Below are 17,307 nucleotides of genomic sequence, written 5' to 3'. Positions count from 1 at the left end.
AGGCTTATTCACATTGTTTATAGATAAGGCTCAGTAGCCCAAATTAAGCAGCCTGGATGCAACTGGACTGTGTAACTGCATGACTAAGAGGATTAGACAAGATTTACCTACCCAGCAGTCGTCAGCAGCGCTGTTCACACAGGCTGGGTGCACAGCAACAGGTCAGCGAGCTTCGTGCGCTACATTAGCATTCAACATGGACTAGGACAGAGAACCATTGAGCAGAAATGGGAGCTACTGCTTCCTCATGACCTCACATGGGATTGTTTCCTCCCATCCTACAGTTGAGCTTCTGGCAAAGGTCAGTCTCCAGCTCTGTCTGTTCATTTTACAATAGTAAGCTTCCATCCATGTTTTTATGTTATCAGACACCTGACTGTCTCCTGCTTCATGTTCCAGAAGGTCTGAACTGGGAAAACCTGCTTTTAATGTTAGTGTACCTGAAAAAACAGTATCTCCTTAAAATCTATTCACCTATATCTTTTGGACATTTTTAGAAATTTGATCTTTAATCTCCCAACTTGTACTTGTAATTGTTTTACATAACCGTGTTTTATTTTACATTTTAATCTGTCAAATTATAAACTGTAATTGCAAAATTACTGCTTTTGTACGTCTTAAATATCCAAATGCATCTATCAAATAATTTTTTCTAATTGAAAAGTTTTATTAGCTTTTACTATTTTCATAATGATATTGCATCTTCTCTGTTTGTATATCTCATTGCTGTTGTTCTTTCTTTGTTTTTGTAATTGACTCAATGTCATTGTAAATGAGCGTCGCACCTCAATGATCTCTCTAGTATAAATAAAGGTTAAATGAATGTGTGTATGTTTAGGTCATAGCGTGGCAGCATCAGATTACAGGTGACATACTTTCTTTAGCAACCTGATCCTTTGGACTCATTAGACCACAGTTCAATATGGCCATCAATATACTGTATGGTAGAGATCCAACATCATTTCAGCTGAATTACTTCACCCCTTTATGAGCTGTAATAGATAAATCACATCTTTCCCCAGTCAGAATACCACAATGTGAGGTGAACATGCTTCAACATGACGACATACATCCTGTGGACTGCGTTTACATGGACATTCAAGGGGATACTGTGCACCTGCAGGTTCCTTTGGGTGAGTGTATGCTCTGTGAAATGTGTCACATACTGACATTTGGATACGTTTTGATAAGGGTGTGCTTGCTTATGTTATGCTAATGCTTAAATAATGCTTATTTGCATTTCAGATATGCCCATACAATGCAATCAAATTCCTTCCAAGGGAGCGGTACATCACAGAGGACACAGGCCGACAGCTGAAACAAGTTGTGGGTAAGGATCTCATAAAATCAAGGATAAAAACTGCCCCATAAAATCTTTACTTTCAATTGAAAATACTTAACTTATCTGGCTTAAATCTCTTCAGAGATTCTGGTGTGTTCTATCTTTCAGTATTCCTCAAAATGAATTGTTAGAGGCTATCTGTGACGTCTATCAGGGTTCAATGTAAACAACAACAAGCTGTATGGTCTTATCTAGTTTATGAAGCCAAAAGGTCTATCTGTGTTCTACTATAAATCTACTTTACATCTCCTCAGCACATGTGTAAGGGTCCTGTCTAGAAGGTAACCCACAAATTGCAAAATCTGATCTGAGATCTGGAAAAACTTGCAAAAGAATTTGAGACTTGCTGCCTGACGACCTATCTTAACCTTAACTATCTAAGATCAATATCTAACTTTAACTATTTGAGGTCAATGCTTAACCTTAACAATTTGCTGGTTCCCTTCTAGACACAACTATGTGTAAGTAGAGATATGATGTGATGACCTCATTTGACTTCATTTGTCAGGTTCTGAAAGTAAAGGCATTGCAGCCATACCAGGCAGCCCTGACCGTACAGCTGCCCTTCATAAGAGACTAACCAAAACTGAGAAAGAGATCCTGACACTCAAGACCAGGGTCACCTGTGAGAGAGCATCATGGGAAGGGAGGTTTGCGGAGCTGCAAAGAAAACAGGAAGAGATACGTAATCAGGTGTGCTTGTAAATGTATGTGTGGTTGAAGTCTTGTCTATGTGTAGTGGAAAAAGTATTCAATCAATTACTTAAAGAGCAGTGTGTAGGATTTGGTGGGATCAAGTGGTGTGGTTGCAGATAGCAACCAACTGAGTACCCCTCCGCTCACTCCTCCCTTTCCAAAACCGTGGTAACGCCGTTCGCCCCGCTCAGAGGCCATCCTTACTATAATAACACTACTTTAGGAGCAACGGAGGTCAGGCAGCGGCTGGTGGTACCACGGTTTTGCACTCTGCGGCTCACGTTATCGCAGTTTCACATGTGTGTCGGAGAACTACGGTGGCAAAAGGCTCTTGTTAGAGCCAGCGTTTGGTTTGTCCGTTCTGGGCTACAGTAGAAACATGGTGGACTCCGTGAAGAAGACCCGCTCCCTATGTATATACAGTATGAATGGCTCATTCTAAGCTAATGAAAACACAACGATTTTTAGTTTCTGGTGATTATACACTAATGTAAACATAGTTATGAATATTATATTTCATTTCTACAAATAGATCCCCCGAAATGCTACACACTGTTCCTTTAAGTAAAAGCAGCAATACCACAGTATGAAAATACTTCAACTCCAAAATCTTTAAAAAAAGTACAGAAGTAGTATTGGCAACAAAATGTACTTTAAGTATAAAAGTAAAATACTTGTAATGCAGAGTGGCCACTGTCAATGTTATAGTATTATATTATTGGATCATTATTATTGATGTATTACTATGTAAGCGAAACTTTATGTTGGTAATTTTGGTTGTCTAATCCATAACAATGGATCATTAAATGTTTATGTAAAATCTTAAATTGAAAAGTAACTATAGCTCTAAAATAAATGTGGTGAAGTGAAAAGTACATTTCCCTCTGAAATATAGTGACGTACAGGTATAAAGTAGCATAAAATGGAAATACTCAAGTACAATTTTGAGGTACTTGTACTTTACTTAAATACAAAACTTGAGTAAATGTACTTAGTTACTTTCTACCACTGGACTTCAGTAATGATAGCTTCCCTTTTCCTTAGCTGGCTGGAGTGTTGGTGAAAGAGGGCGGTTGTGACGAGCAGGGAGAGTCAGCGGTGGACAATGGAGAAGCATTTGAGGAGCGTTCAAGTAAATGACAGTGATGCTCATTCAGAATTATTGTTTTTTTCATGCATTCTTTTGAATTCAATAGTGATGTCAACTGCTGTTCTCTAATGAACAGGCGGTCTCTCAAGAGGGATGTACCAACACAGAGGGTCGGAGGCGTCATCAAGAGGGGACATTTATGCACACAGTTTATCAGGCAGTCAGTTATCCTCATCATCGGCACTGAGCTTGAGACCTTCCTCCTCCTTATCTTCAGCCACCAGGTACAAAGAAATAGTTCTACCTGAGTTAGATGAGAAGTTTAACCATTCTCATATCTGTACAGCTCAGCACAAAGACTGGAAATGGGGAAACAGCTACCTCTAAAGCTCACTCAACACCTTGTAGGTAATTTGTGTAAAAACAACATTTGACGGTTTACGAGGGGTTATGTGAAAGACTATTTCTTTGGTTGGGAGGGAGCATTGTCTTCCTGGAGAGTTCACAGGTTACCTGACAACTGCTCCCAGGCAAGAAATAGTCCAGCACATGATCCCCTGTAAAATGATGTTTACTCTTCGTCTTTTGTGAGGATTAGACAAAGGAGATATGCAAATTAGTGAGCTTTACAGCTGCTGGGAGGAGGATTTTGCTACCTTTGGACAGAGTCAGGCTTGCTGTACAGACATCAAAGTGGTATCAATCTTCTGATGAAACTGAGTGTATTTCCCAAAATGCCAAACTACACGACATGGTTTACAGATTTAATAAGCATTACTAATATTTTATTTTATTTCACGTCATAAGTTAGATATTTCAATAAAGAAAAAACACCCATCAATATGATGTAATATCACTGATGTTCTTAAAGCTGTAAATTAAAGTGCTATAGAATTGATCCTCTCTATCTTTGTTTTATTACTGATTGAACCCTCTCCTCCTCCAGTGTGAGGTCATGGAGGACGTCCAAAGGGCCCTACCGGGTTTTTGTACCCCATTCCCCCATGGACCTGGAGCTTGGTCACCGGGTCAGGATCATGCTGCCATCTGGACGGATCAGCACAGGAACCATTCGTTTCCTGGGCCACCTGCAGGGGGAGGCAGATCTCCACCTTGGGGTGGAGCTGCAGACACCTGATCACGGTTTGCATGATGGCAGCCACAGGGGATACAGCTACTTTGAATGGTAACGGATCTCATTTTGTTTATTGTGTGAACACAAGCAACATGTAGTTTCTAAATGCGCCTCAGAGTGTGTAACCTGACATTCATTGCTAGACTGGGATTTATTGTGTCCTGTATTCACCACTGCTTCACTCAGATATCAAACTGCAGATTTACAAAGTACATTTAAAATTAACTTGTAATGTTCTGACAGGAACATCTGTTATTAAATTATGATTCCCACAACATGGGTTAAATACGTAAAATCACATTGAAGTGTCTCTCTGAATGAAGTCATCACACTGTGGCCCTCAGGTATTTAACAGCCAAACAATGCCTCCAGACACGCTTCAGCAAATAAACCCTCAAACTACTGCATTCAAGGTGAGGCATGAACTTGGAATGTGAGGTGGAAACTCATTTGCCTGCAGCAAAGACAAATGTTGGAAATAGGGCTCAAATGTAGTCTTTTCTTCATAAACCCGGTAGTGAAATACACAAACAAGCACATGAACTATTCTACACATGGGTAAACCAAATGAATATCTTTAAAAAAACTTCTATACGGTTTTCTTTCTTTTCGTTCTCATGAGTTTAGCTCATTAACTCAAGGAAGATTTGATTTTAAAGGTGCTAAATTTGAAATTCAGAGCTATTGCCTCCACACAGTTCTCAACATGGTGACAGCTGAGCCGGTTGTTTGCAGCTAACAGTGGTAACAACGGCAGAGCGGGGGACACGAGCTAGCTCGTGGAGCACGTTCACATGCACTAAAAAGCAGGTGCGGCCGGCCCCGGCAATGTCAATAACGCACAGTGAAGCACTGCTATATCTTGACATAGCAAATCGATGTTTGCTGCTAATTAATGCTCTGGATATCATATACAGTAGAGAACCTTTAACTTATCGTCAAACATGGTCATAATTAATATTTTGTTATTTCTGTTTCTGTCCTTTGCAGCAAGCCTGGCTACGGTGCCTTTGTATCATTCCACAAACTACTGATGGCCTGGGAATAACACAAGCACAGACTGCTGATGTAGAACTGCCCATCTGGATGCATGGAAAGAAGGCAGAACAGTTACATCCATTGATTTGATAACTTATTATAATGAGATCATTTTTTGTATCAAAGTATATACCTATCCTAGTATATATTATTCACAATAAAAATACCATCTCATCAAATACAGTAGTTCTGTTGTGTGAGCTTGGGCGGACAGAAACGGAGTTGCAGAAAGTATTTGCCTGTTCTTTTGTTGGGTTAGTTGGTAGAATAGTTTGCTCACTAAACAAACAATACAGTGTCTATAAGTCTCACTGAGAAATGCTGAATTTCAAGCGCAAGTTCAGGTTTGGCTAAGAAACTTCAACAATGACAACCATAGGTCTTTAAAACCGGTTGAGCACTGAGAACAAAAAAATGTTTTCTTGCCCTAAGCTAAGTACTCAAACATGCACAATGATTATAGCATGTTAATGTTTAGTAGGTAAATCATGTTCACCATGTTAGTTTAGCATGTTAGTATGCTGACATTCACTTATTAGCACTACAAAAGTACAGCAGGGACTGATGGGAATGTCATTTGTTATGCAGGTATTTGGTCATAAACCAAGGCAGTCAGATCAAAGTGATTACAATTCCCCTTCTGGGCACCATGAATGTGTTTACCAAAATTGACAGCAATCCATCCTGATGATGGCGCTAAAGGACAAGTCAGAGGATCACCAAGGTTATTAGGATTCATCCAATGGGCATCATGAATGTCTGTACAAAATTTCATGGCAATCCATAAAATAGTTGTCGAGTAACTCCAGAGAAGCCGTACATTTTGTTCAATTGAATTGTCTGTCAGTTCAGCATACAGTACATACACACACACACACACACACACACACACACACAGTCTGACCTTCAGACAGTGGAAAAACAAACCAAGTTTCTGATATGTTCAAGCTTGCAACATGAGCTGCAGTACAGAACATTTCTTAGTTTGTAAAACCCTTGGGCTCTCCCTGATTTTTTCAGAAAAATGGGTGTAGTAGACAGGTTTGTGCGTAGGAGATGAATTGTGAAATGTATGGAGTTTGGTAGGAATCTTAGGCAATATGTTATGATGTAAGCATGAGTGAGTGCCAATACTGAGTTACTCAGTTCCTGAAAAACTTTGGAGACATATTTACAGATGCATTAGCAAAGCACAAGAAAGACAGCACTAACCCAACTGACACACATAATATCTGACACTTTTTATTCTTATTTTTAGTGTTTAGTTTATTTTTTCCTAGATATAATTTCTATGAACAGTATACAAGTACATAGAGATTTTCTAACATAAATCTGCATGTCCATGAGAACTAAATTCTACATTTTTATTGTCATTTTTAAATCACACAGTGAGTCAGATACACATTCACCGTAGTATTACAGCAACACTTGTTCCGAGAATGTTTCCTGAAACTGATGCCGATTTACAGGAAAGGGTGATGACACACAGGCAAATTCCCTTCGCTAGTGTCAAAGTCTTCTTCCCAGTTTCTTTGTTAGGTTTTATTTACTTAGGATTACTATACATATAATTTGGAAGCCTGGATCCTTGACTGGATTGACACCAACTGAATGCATCGGGCGGCCACAGCATATTGAAAATATACTATAGCTACACCTCACAGAGATAAAATTGAACAACAATCTGTTCTAGAGAACTACAGTTAAAGTAAAAGAAAAAGTAATACTTTATAAAGCGATTTCCATTCCAGCGATTTATTGCATGAGAACTTATTTTTGACACAATATGCATCAACAGTCAAAACTCTAGAAACTCGGTCGTAACCATTTTGGTTGTAGAGGCTCTTTTCATCCAAAACATTGGATGACAAGGTCACATTTGACAATGTCATAAAAATCCATATAACAGATTGACTGTTCATAAATAGGAAGGCAAATCTCCCTTCTGTAATGGTACATTACACAGAATTAAACATCCTTTCAATTAGCTTTCAAATCACTCAACTATAGCCACTATAAAAAACATATCTTTAAACAGCGGTTCGTATGATATCTTATGAAAAGTTATCCCTCATTCTCTGTTCGTTTTCTTACGAATGTCCAGCAACACGTGTCAATTACCGCTCTTTTCAAAATAAACTTCTGTCTTCACAGGAAATAACTTAGTAAGGTTTAGGCAACAACACTACTTAGTTAGGTTTAGGAAAAGATCGACTTAGTTAGGTTTAGGCAACAACACTACTTAGTTAGGTTTAGGAAAAGATCAACTTATTTAGGTTTAGGCTACAAAACTACTTCCTCCAACAGTCCAAAGACATACAGGTTAATTGTTGACTCTAAATTGCCCGTAGGTGTGAATTTTGAACTTTTCGTAGGTATAGCTAAGAACGGTGTATGAGATCAGCCTGCCATAAAAGCTTCTCTAGAGATTCCTTGTTTGCTATGATAGACAGTCAACACGAGTATCATGTTAGTTCTGACTGAGAGGATGCAAAGGAAGAAAAACATTAGAAGAATTATCAGAATATCCCTCTTTGAGCCTTCATGTTGAGGATCTCCGCAGCCAGTTTCTCCGCATTCATCACGTGTGGAAACATTTCCATGACTGTATCCACCTGATGCGGGTTGAAGATGGCTTGCAGTTTCTTGCGGAGTTCCAACCTTTGTGGGTCGTACGCAGCAGAGGACGACTGTTGTTGGCCCCAGGAGTGGTACTGGTGGCCGTTGTAAGAGTGGGAGTTATTGTGGGAGTGTGAGGACTGGACTGTAGACGGGAGACTACATGACGTCCTTGCTTGGGGCAGCCCCTGAAAGGGATCGGACCAATAATGTTGCTGATGATGCGGGACTCCGCTGTAATGGAGGTGGCTGGGGAGGCTGCTTTGTTGTGGCACACCAGCCGGGAACATGTGAGGCGGGTAGGTGTCGTATTTGGGTTGACCCTTGGAGTCCGGGTTTCCATGATGATGCTGATGAGCTGTCAAAGGCACTACATGGGAACAGCACCTGCAAGACTGGCTGGTGTTATTTTCCTCTAAATGCACTGGGGCATGTCTGGGTCCAGTGAGGGCACTTTGCTGCTGGGGCCTGAGCCTGTGGGAGTGCGAGAAGTCAGAGTACTGACTCTCATAAGAGCCAATGCCAGAATCCAGGTACTCGTGAGAGTTGTTGGCATAGTAATGATTGGGCATTGAGGGCAGCCCAGGCCACTCTTTCTGGCTTCCTGTTATAGGACAGGATATATGATTTTGACTTTTCCTAGGATCCTCAAAGTACAGCAGTGTATTTTCACGAACCTGACCGGGATGTGAAGAACTTTTCTGGTCTCTTATCTGCTCTGCCTTAGAGTCTTGAGGATGGGAAAAGCTATTATGAGCAGGCCCAGGATCAGACTGAGGCTGTCTGGGTGATAATCTGGCATTCTTCTCTTCTTTTATAGTAGAAATCTGGGCTTTCTCTCTCAATTCATCAGCCAAGGACTGGTAGGACTGGTTTGACCGCTCTGGATGGTAGAACTTACATTTGATACCGTAAGTGCACTTTTTGTCTGAGGAAAACAAAAATGGACACACACACCAAAATTTATAGGTCATCTCATTTGGGAACTGGCTTACTTCCTTGTCCAAAACCTCTGTTGCTAATCATATCTTACCATATGGACAGAGCTGTCTCTTTTGCTCTGTAGGCAGAGGCTTTTTCCGAAGGAAGTTGTCAAGACTGGGGCCATGGCGACCCAGAGGGTCATCTGGGGGCATGAACCTGGACAAAGAAAACACGGACATGACTGATTTCTTCATTTACTTGTGACAAATCAGCTTGGTGTTGCATAATTATGTTTCCGTGATTACACTCTCACAACGTATCCTCATACACCGGTTCGTGTGATATATTACGAAAAGTTATTCCTCATTTTTCATGCGTTTTCCTACGAATGTCCAGTAACACATGACGCATGTGTCAATTTCCGCTTTTGTCTTCACAACTTAGTTAGGTCAAGGCAACAAAAACAACTTAGTTAGGTTTAGGCAACAAAAAAAAAACTTAGTTAGGTTTAGGAAAAGGTTGAGGTTTGGGTTAAAATAACACCGGAAGTGGCGTAACTTAAGTACGGAATTTACATGACAAATAAATCAACGTTGACTTCTGGTTTCACACAAGGTACGAAAACGCGTCTCATGCATAAAAATCTAGTGTTTTTTGACGCATCCATCCACCTCGACCTCCTCTTTACGCTGTGTTTGCCTCTCTTTATACTTTACATACAAACTGATTTCATGGGACATATATGAATTAAATTGCATTACTTTTTGTTGGTATAGCTACGAACGGTGTATGAGAACAGCCTGACCCTCAAGATGCAATATGCCCTCTGGAACCACATTAAACAGCATTCACAAAAGAAAAATGTGAAACCTCACTTGCTCCGCTAGAAAAACTAAACGAAATGCTTACTTGTCATTCACAAAGGAGAACATGAGGAGCCTCTCCTCGATGCATTTCTTCCACTCAGGTCTTTCCCCTTGGAGGTCGCGGTAGGTGTCATTGGATACGATCACTCCGTCGGACTCATACGCCACCTTGACGATAAAGCGGTCGTCATAGCAAACCACTCGCTTACCGCCAACGCGGCGCGATGGAGTGAAGACCACTATTTTCCGTTTTTCAAGCTCCATCAGGATGTGTTGATCTGAAAGTGAAAACAATCACAGTTAGATGGCTGTGGAGAGGTAGTGTAGAGCAAGGTTATAATAGTTTGGAATTTTCACTTAGTTTTTATTTTATTTGTGTTTAGTTTTAGTTAGTTTTCATCATGCTTTTGCTACTTTTAGTTTAGTTTTAACATATTTTTTATGTATTTAGTTTGTTTTTGTTAGGGCCAGCTATAACGTCTCAGAAGTATGTAGCTACATATACTGTACATACAAAACACATGGTTGGAGAACTGTGTAGGAATGGCCATAATGTTTAATATTCGTGCCACTTTCGTGAAGCAATTGCGGCATGAAACCATCTGGATGTCAAGTCCGTTCAGTTTCTGTGGTTCAAAGTCATGAAGAAATTCATGCTGTTTCCTTGTTTCGGTTGTAATTGTAATTAATCAAATGTTTTAGTTTCAGGTTTAGTTCTCTATAATAACCCTGGTGTAGAAGAGGTACTTGTATTACCCTTTTGTTGAAAGTTGTAAATAAAGTGAATAGCTTGGTTATGTAACATGACACACATTTGTCATGATCCACAACCGCACGTTCAAGATACAAAAGAACATTTTACAAAAGACCCTACAATCAATCACAGACAGAAGAAATCAGACACCTGTACAAATGTCATAACTATCTAACATGCTATTATATCATATAACTATAACTGCAATATGACAACGTGGAAACATAATACACACTGTAGGTGCTTATTACACATAAGAAGTGACATGAAATGAACCATGAGATCTGTATGAATGAACAAGAAGCCAGGTTACATGACAGTTAGATATGTGTATGGCTGAGCTACTGCACACAAACACTTAAAGGCCCTTTTCTAACTAAGTGCCTCTCAGGGTGACTGTCTTCACTTAACCTCTTGCTGTAGATGACTGTCTGCAGTTGACTACAAGTAGAGTAGGTGTGGAAGAAAAAACACAGCTGTACTTCCTGATGGGGCTTTCCCAGGAATGAGCTGACTTTTACTTCCTTGTTTTCGCGGATTGAAAATAGAACCTTTGGATTGCTCCACCCAGGCTGCACAGTTACTAAATCAGAGTCACAAGGTGTGGATGCATCACATTAAAAAGTATGCCCCACCCTTCATTATACAGTTGTTGTTGTTGGAGATGCCAAAGGTGAGATAAGCTTGAATAGCTTAAAACCATGATGCATTAAGGCTGGAAAAAAAGATAGCTTTATAGTCAAAGAGATGGTGCAGATATGATAGTGATCTGGGTCGATCAGATACACCCAAAACTGTCAGTGACTCAGCTGTCTGAAATGTTATTGTGTTCTGCTGCCAGAGATTGTCACGCCATACCCACACGGAAACTATTACAGCAAATCATTCTTGCTCTTGTCTTAGCTTCATATGGAAACAGGTTGGTAGCCAATTGGGTAAACTCTCTGTTTCACAATATTAGCTGTCTTGCCCCATGGTTTTGGCACGAGTTCAGTTAGTAGTTCTGCCTCAGACCACATTGAAACAGTATCTCGTGGCTACTGTGTGAATGAATCACAGATACAGGAATATGCATACCTACAGCTACAGTTTCAGAGGAGATTTACAGTAAATGGTAGTCATATTCATAATAAGAAAAGCTCTATGAAGGAAAAGAACTGTCTTCAGAGACAAAGCAGAAGAGCCACTGATTCCTGGCTAATTAAAGGAAGAGTTCAACATTTTGGAAAATGTGCTTAACACTCCTACTCACACCTCTAAAGCTCACTAATCGACATGTTATATCAACGACAAAGTGTAAAACAACAATTCATATACATGGGGTTTATGTGCTGGACTATTTCTTGGGTAATCAGTTGGCCGGCAACCAGCAGAAACTCCAAGAAGTTAGTGCTCCCAGCCAAGAAGTAGAGAAAAAAGAAAGTCCCCTGTAAAACGGCGAATTGATGTTTTTACACCTCGGTTTTTGCACAGATTAATAGTTCTGTCCTGTTTACTTAAGTCTTTGTACTAAGCTAAGCTAACCAGCGGTTAGCGGTTCTCACTTTGAAGTATTTCTGTGGGTGAAAATCCCTTTAGACTAGACTAGACTGCTTCTTTATTGGCTGGGAATCAATGAGAGTGACTCACATGCACATAAAAATATTTTGTCTGCGTTAAAGCATTTGATGTGAGCAGAACCACAAACTATTAATGTCAGGTTAGTTATGCATACTGGCATCCAAGCTAGCTCCCTAACGATGATATTTACTGCTTCTGTAAGGTCTTGTCAGCTAGGAAGTAGGGATGCACCGATACCGATACTGGATTGGATATTGGGCCGATACTGACTCAAACAGTTGGATCGGGTATTGGTGACAATAGGGACGATCTATTTCATTCAATTCTATGTTTACATACTACATACACACTGGAATTTTTAATTCCTGTTTAAGTTTTGACCGATTTGTTGCTACATTAAAATGGGTTCTTAAGGTTTTAACAGGTTCCTGTTACTTTTGAAGATTTTTTACCAAGTTTTTGGTGTATGTACTTACTATTTTAATAATAAATACAAATTCAGTAAATGCATATCAATGTATTTATTTGTTACATTTTGTTTTACAAAGTTAAGAAAGTAATGTTTAAGTAAAGCCTGATGTTTCCTTACACATAAAAGAATGATCCCAGTCACTTCCATACAGCGAGGCATACATCTTATTAATTAAACACTGGTATCAGAGCGGTAATCGGTGAACAGCTTACTGTTGTAAATACTGAAGTGAATTTGAACGGTGATGCAGCCGCTTAACTTAAAGGGACAGTGTGTAGGATTTAGCGACATCTTGCAGTGTGGTTGCAAATTGCAACCAACTGAGTACCCCTCCGCTCACTCCTCCCTTATAAATACTGTGGAAACGTGAGCCCCCCGAATGCAAAACGGTGGTAATGCCGTTCGTCTCGCTCAGAGGCCATCCTTACCATAATAACACTACTTTAGGAGCAACGGAGGTCAGACGGCAGCTGGCGGTACCACGGTTTTGCACTCTGCGGCTCATGTTACCGCAGTTTCACAAGCGTGTCAGAGAACCACGGTGGCCTTCAGGTAACGTTAAAACGCAAAAGGTTGGTTTGGTTTGTCCGTCCGTACATGGCGGTCTCCGTGAAGAGGACCCTATATAGATATGAAGGGCTCATTTTAAGCTAACGAAAACACAACGATTCTTAGTTTCAGCTGATTATAGTACATGGTTATGAATATAATATTCCTAAGATCCCCCAAAATGTTACACACTGTTCCTTTAAGAAATCAGTGACTTCAAATCTTTGAACTGAACTGAACAAAGTGAGTCTAATCAGTGAAGTGATTCAGGATTTCCACCTTTACTATCTCCTGTATGCTAATAGTGTGAAGTCCAGTGCTGTGGCTATCAACTTAAAACACAAGCTAGCCTACTTGGTTATGGTTTAGCCAATGAGATTGTTTCTGCTTTGACTGAGAAGTGTGTGTGTGGCAAAATTAACACAACACTGCTTAATGAGGACCATCTGCCTGCTTGGTCGTACACTTCTTGCATCCTCACCTGTTATGGGGGTGTCAGGTCTGGGCTGCTCTTTGCGCCAAGTGGGAACAAACACGGTAATGGTATTATGACCTCTGTCCAGAAAGAAGTTCACTGAAAGCTGGATGCCTCGACATGAGAACACTTCCTTGTTGCCGTGACTGTAAACAAGAAACAGGGCAGAGAAGATAAGTACAAATCATTTGACTGTAAATAATATGAAAGGGAGAAGTAAAAAATTCAGTTGATCTGTGTAAACACTGCACGCCTTGACTGTTCTCTCGGAGAGAACCTTCCCTCGGGCTATTACTCACTGTTTCCTGTATTACAATTGTTATCTAAAGAGAGGTGGAGATTTTGAGGTGTGTGCCTAGAATTTGCATATTGTAGCACTAGCCTTTACAGAAACATGCACAGGCAAGGAAGTGAACGCCTCCCTTTTAAAGTGACACAACGGTGCATATTTCATGGTCAGAGTTGAATGATAACATGGCAGTTTGACATTTTACAGGCACTTTTCTGTCCTCAGATAGACAACACCTGCATCGGTGGTTAGGTTGTGTACTGTCTGCAGTCCAAAGTAGTAAAACATAGCTATGAAAATTGTGTGTGTGTGTTATGATTTAAGTTAATGATCTATGATCCTATAAAAGAGAGAAAAAAGCTTACCTCATGGCAACATTGCTGCCGTCAATAACAACTGGCCTCAATTCTGTGTCTGTATTCTTGAGTTGTGGTATGATTCTGCAGGGTTTAACAGCCCAGCTTGGAGGCAGCAAAGGGTCCTTTTGGCCTGAGCTCCTCTCATCGCAGTCAGAACCGGACATGCAGGGTGCAGCGCCGGCCCTGCTCCGAACCAGCTCTCCCAGCACCGAGTTAGTGTCCGTGCTCAGGCCCAGCTTGCCCAGAGCAGCCTTCACATCAGCTGAGGGGTAGCCCAGTTTCCTGAAGAAGTCCACTCTGAGCTGGAGCTCCTCACTGTCTGGTTTCAACAGGTCCAACGCTGAGCTCTGGCTGGGAAGTACCTGATCCATCCTGGAGCATCTGGGCCTCTTTTCAGCAGCATAGAATAAGTGCTACACAGCCTCAGGGTAATATTCATCGACTGAGTGAAGAAAAATGACATTTAATTAGTTTATCTGGCATAATTTAACCTCTTAACATCCAGTTTATGTTTCCCGTTTGTATAATTTTAGACACATTTAACCAAAATTCTGCCTGGCATGTTTGGTATCTTTGGAAACTGGTATCTCCACTAAAAATTCCCCCCCAAATCAGTACTTTCAGGTGCTCAAATGTGAGAATATGCTGCTTTTGTTGTTCTTAAATTATAGTAAATTTAATATTTTTGGGCTTTTTTGACTGTTCGGTGAACAAAACTTGACATTTGATAATGTCACCTTGTGCTCTAAGATACTGTGATGGATATTAACGTTTTATCGACCAAATAATTGGCAGATTCATTTATAATGAAATTATCTTCAGTTAAAACTTTAATTGTCCTCATTTTATACACACACACACACACACACACACACACACGCGCACACACACGCGCACACACATATATATATAAGAGGAAACATCTGTCTTTCATGCAAAACAAAGAAAAGGGAGGCCGCTACTGTATGAATATACCTATTTATTAAAAACATGCAAGTATTGCAGTGGCGATACTTTTGGTGTTGATGCAGCCAACACTAACTCACTGATCTTCTGCCATGTAGAGAACATTGTCAAATGCTAATACAAACACCGGTCTCTAGTTACAGTTAGCAGTAACTAAATGGAGGCACTTAAAAGACTCTCAGGATTAGAAGCAAATATGTCATTACTTTTGCTTACCGAATAATCAGTCCCATATGATGAGAATTCCTCTGTAATTCTTTTCAAGGCAGTACATGTTCCTCCAGTAAATGAGGCTATATATATATATATATATAGCCTCATTTGTTTATTTGCATAGCACATAGCATATTTATTTCATAGGAATATTTTTATTTATTTAATATTGACTTAAATGGCATGCCATAGTACTGCATGGCAACACATAGACATCAGTTTCACTAGCATTATACTACCCCTATCTTTCCCAAATACAGTATCACCTTAATATATATTACATCCTTCTTTTTTCTCATTTAAATGATAAAATTTAGTTTTTTATTTATTTAATTTGGTCAATATCTTTTTGTCTGAAATGTGCTCTATGAATAAATTAACTTGATTTGACTTTGTTTTTAACATCTATAATGCCTCTTATCTTATATATATATATATATATATATATATATATATAAATAAATAAATAAATATATACACACACACACATACATATATAGACATATATAAATACTGTATATATATATATATATATACATACAAATACCGTATATACATACATAAATATCAATCATTTCTACATTTCTATACCTTCTTAATATGACAGAATTGTCAGTTGCCATTTTTCATGTTATTATCTATATTATATTATAATTTGGTGAATCTGATAAAGCTACAAATTTGATTTTCCTTTTAAGACTATGTAAATGTTTCTAAATGTGTAGACTGTAATTGTCACATTTGATAATGAGGAGTTAAAATCAGAAGAAAAAGCCTCGTCTAGCTCCCACCCTGTACATCAGGCTCCTGATACAGCAGCTGACGTTAGAGGCCTGTACACTGTCACGTCTCCTCAGCTACCTCACGCTCAGCCTGTTTACAGCAGACAGCTGAACATAAGAGGAGGAAACGCTGCTCCGATCCTTATGTTACCGGTATGAACACATATAAACGAGTAATAACTACCTGATCTACCTGACTCAGGTGACTCAAGTCTCCAGCAGGATATGTCCACAGCTGACCGACATGTAGGCAGCTTTAGGTAACTAATAACTAACTTCTCATAACTCGTCAACAAATCTCCCCGATCCGACCACTCACCTTCACTTCTCGTCTCTTTCTCTTCCAGTTTGTCTGCAGAAGTCACTTACAAAGTCCCGTTAATGTGTCGAAGTACAGTAACTTTGACACGGTTCCGACTTCAGAGCACCTCCCTCTTGGAAAATGATTTCTTGCCTTTTTTCCTCCTCCTGACGGAGGCATGCTGAGCCTTGACATATTTGCATAAAGCAGAGAGATAAGATAAGGTGTTCGTTTTCCTTTGGCTGTCAGTCAGTCACGCTGTAGTACACCACATCTTTTCTTTCATGTTAGTGTGTGTGTGTGTGTGTAGGCTATTTTACATTTCCTTTGTTGTTGCTGCTGTCCCTTTAGGCCATTTACAGAATATAGTGGCAATAAAAGCATGAAATTAAATGAAATCCACTCTTCATTTTGCTGTGATAAGAGGCATTATAGATGTTAAAAACAAAGTTAAAATCAAGTTAATTTATTCATAGAGCACGTTTACAGACCATAAATATTGACCAAATGAAATAAATTAAAAAAATACATTTTATTATTTAAATGAGAAAAAAAAAGAAGGATGTAATATATTATAAGGTGATATTTGGGAAAGATAGGGTAGTAGTATATTGTTATAGTGAAACTGATGTCTATGTGTTGCCTATATGCAGTACTATGGCATGCCATTTAAGTCAATATTAAATAAATAAAATATGCAATATGAAATAAATATGCTATGTGCTATGCAAATAAACAAATGAGGGTATATATCTATATTTATATCTATATATATACACACTATGAGTCAAAACAGGTCAATAGCTGAATAGCTCAATAAATAAATTAATAAATAAATCAACTAATTAATAAATTAATAAATATATAAAAAAATAAA

At 39.3% G+C, this 17,307-nt stretch overlaps 2 protein-coding genes across 4 annotated transcripts; one reads left to right on the top strand and one right to left on the bottom strand.

Moving 5' to 3' along the window:
* Positions 1-135: 135 nt before the first annotated feature.
* LOC119497276 lies at positions 136-5,480 on the top strand. Its single transcript, XM_037785277.1, has 8 exons — positions 136-301; positions 1,023-1,133; positions 1,246-1,330; positions 1,851-2,035; positions 3,083-3,170; positions 3,265-3,412; positions 4,075-4,314; positions 5,254-5,480. Exons 2-8 carry the CDS (start codon positions 1,059-1,061, stop codon positions 5,309-5,311), a joined length of 879 nt encoding a protein of 292 aa, XP_037641205.1. The 5' UTR covers positions 136-301; positions 1,023-1,058; the 3' UTR covers positions 5,312-5,480.
* Positions 5,481-7,568: 2,088 nt separating this feature from the next.
* On the bottom strand, positions 7,569-16,665 carry LOC119497671 (endoribonuclease ZC3H12A). Of its 3 annotated transcripts, none has more exons than XM_037785932.1 (6): positions 16,449-16,665; positions 14,175-14,610; positions 13,527-13,666; positions 9,754-9,988; positions 8,954-9,060; positions 7,569-8,848 (listed from the first exon to the last, which is right to left on the bottom strand). In XM_037785932.1, exons 2-6 carry the CDS (start codon positions 14,537-14,539, stop codon positions 7,821-7,823), a joined length of 1,875 nt encoding a protein of 624 aa, XP_037641860.1. In that variant the 5' UTR covers positions 14,540-14,610; positions 16,449-16,665; the 3' UTR covers positions 7,569-7,820. The 3 variants fall into 3 exon arrangements, with proteins under 3 accessions (XP_037641860.1, XP_037641861.1, XP_037641862.1); XM_037785933.1 differs by having other exon boundaries at positions 16,314-16,452; XM_037785934.1 differs by lacking the exon at positions 16,449-16,665 and adding an exon at positions 16,323-16,438.
* Positions 16,666-17,307: the final 642 nt, after the last annotated feature.

Source organism: Sebastes umbrosus, chromosome 11 (assembly GCF_015220745.1).
Source record: "Sebastes umbrosus isolate fSebUmb1 chromosome 11, fSebUmb1.pri, whole genome shotgun sequence".
Taxonomy (NCBI): domain Eukaryota; kingdom Metazoa; phylum Chordata; class Actinopteri; order Perciformes; family Sebastidae; genus Sebastes; species Sebastes umbrosus.
This window is presented reverse-complemented; position numbering and strand designations above follow the sequence as displayed.

Coding starts and splice junctions, on each gene's coding strand:
- LOC119497276 (XM_037785277.1), top strand. CDS start 1,059: ATGACGACATACATCCTGTGGACTGCGTTTACATGGACATTCAAGGGG. Junction 1,331..1,850: donor ACAGCTGAAACAAGTTGTGG/GTAAGGATCTCA, acceptor TTCATTTGTCAG/GTTCTGAAAGTAAAGGCATT. Junction 4,315..5,253: donor GGATACAGCTACTTTGAATG/GTAACGGATCTC, acceptor TGTCCTTTGCAG/CAAGCCTGGCTACGGTGCCT.
- LOC119497671 (XM_037785932.1), bottom strand. CDS start 14,539: ATGGATCAGGTACTTCCCAGCCAGAGCTCAGCGTTGGACCTGTTGAAA. Junction 9,989..13,526: donor ACCTGACACCCCCATAACAG/GTGAGGATGCAA, acceptor TTTCACTTTCAG/ATCAACACATCCTGATGGAG. Junction 8,849..8,953: donor GAGACAGCTCTGTCCATATG/GTAAGATATGAT, acceptor TGTTTTCCTCAG/ACAAAAAGTGCACTTACGGT.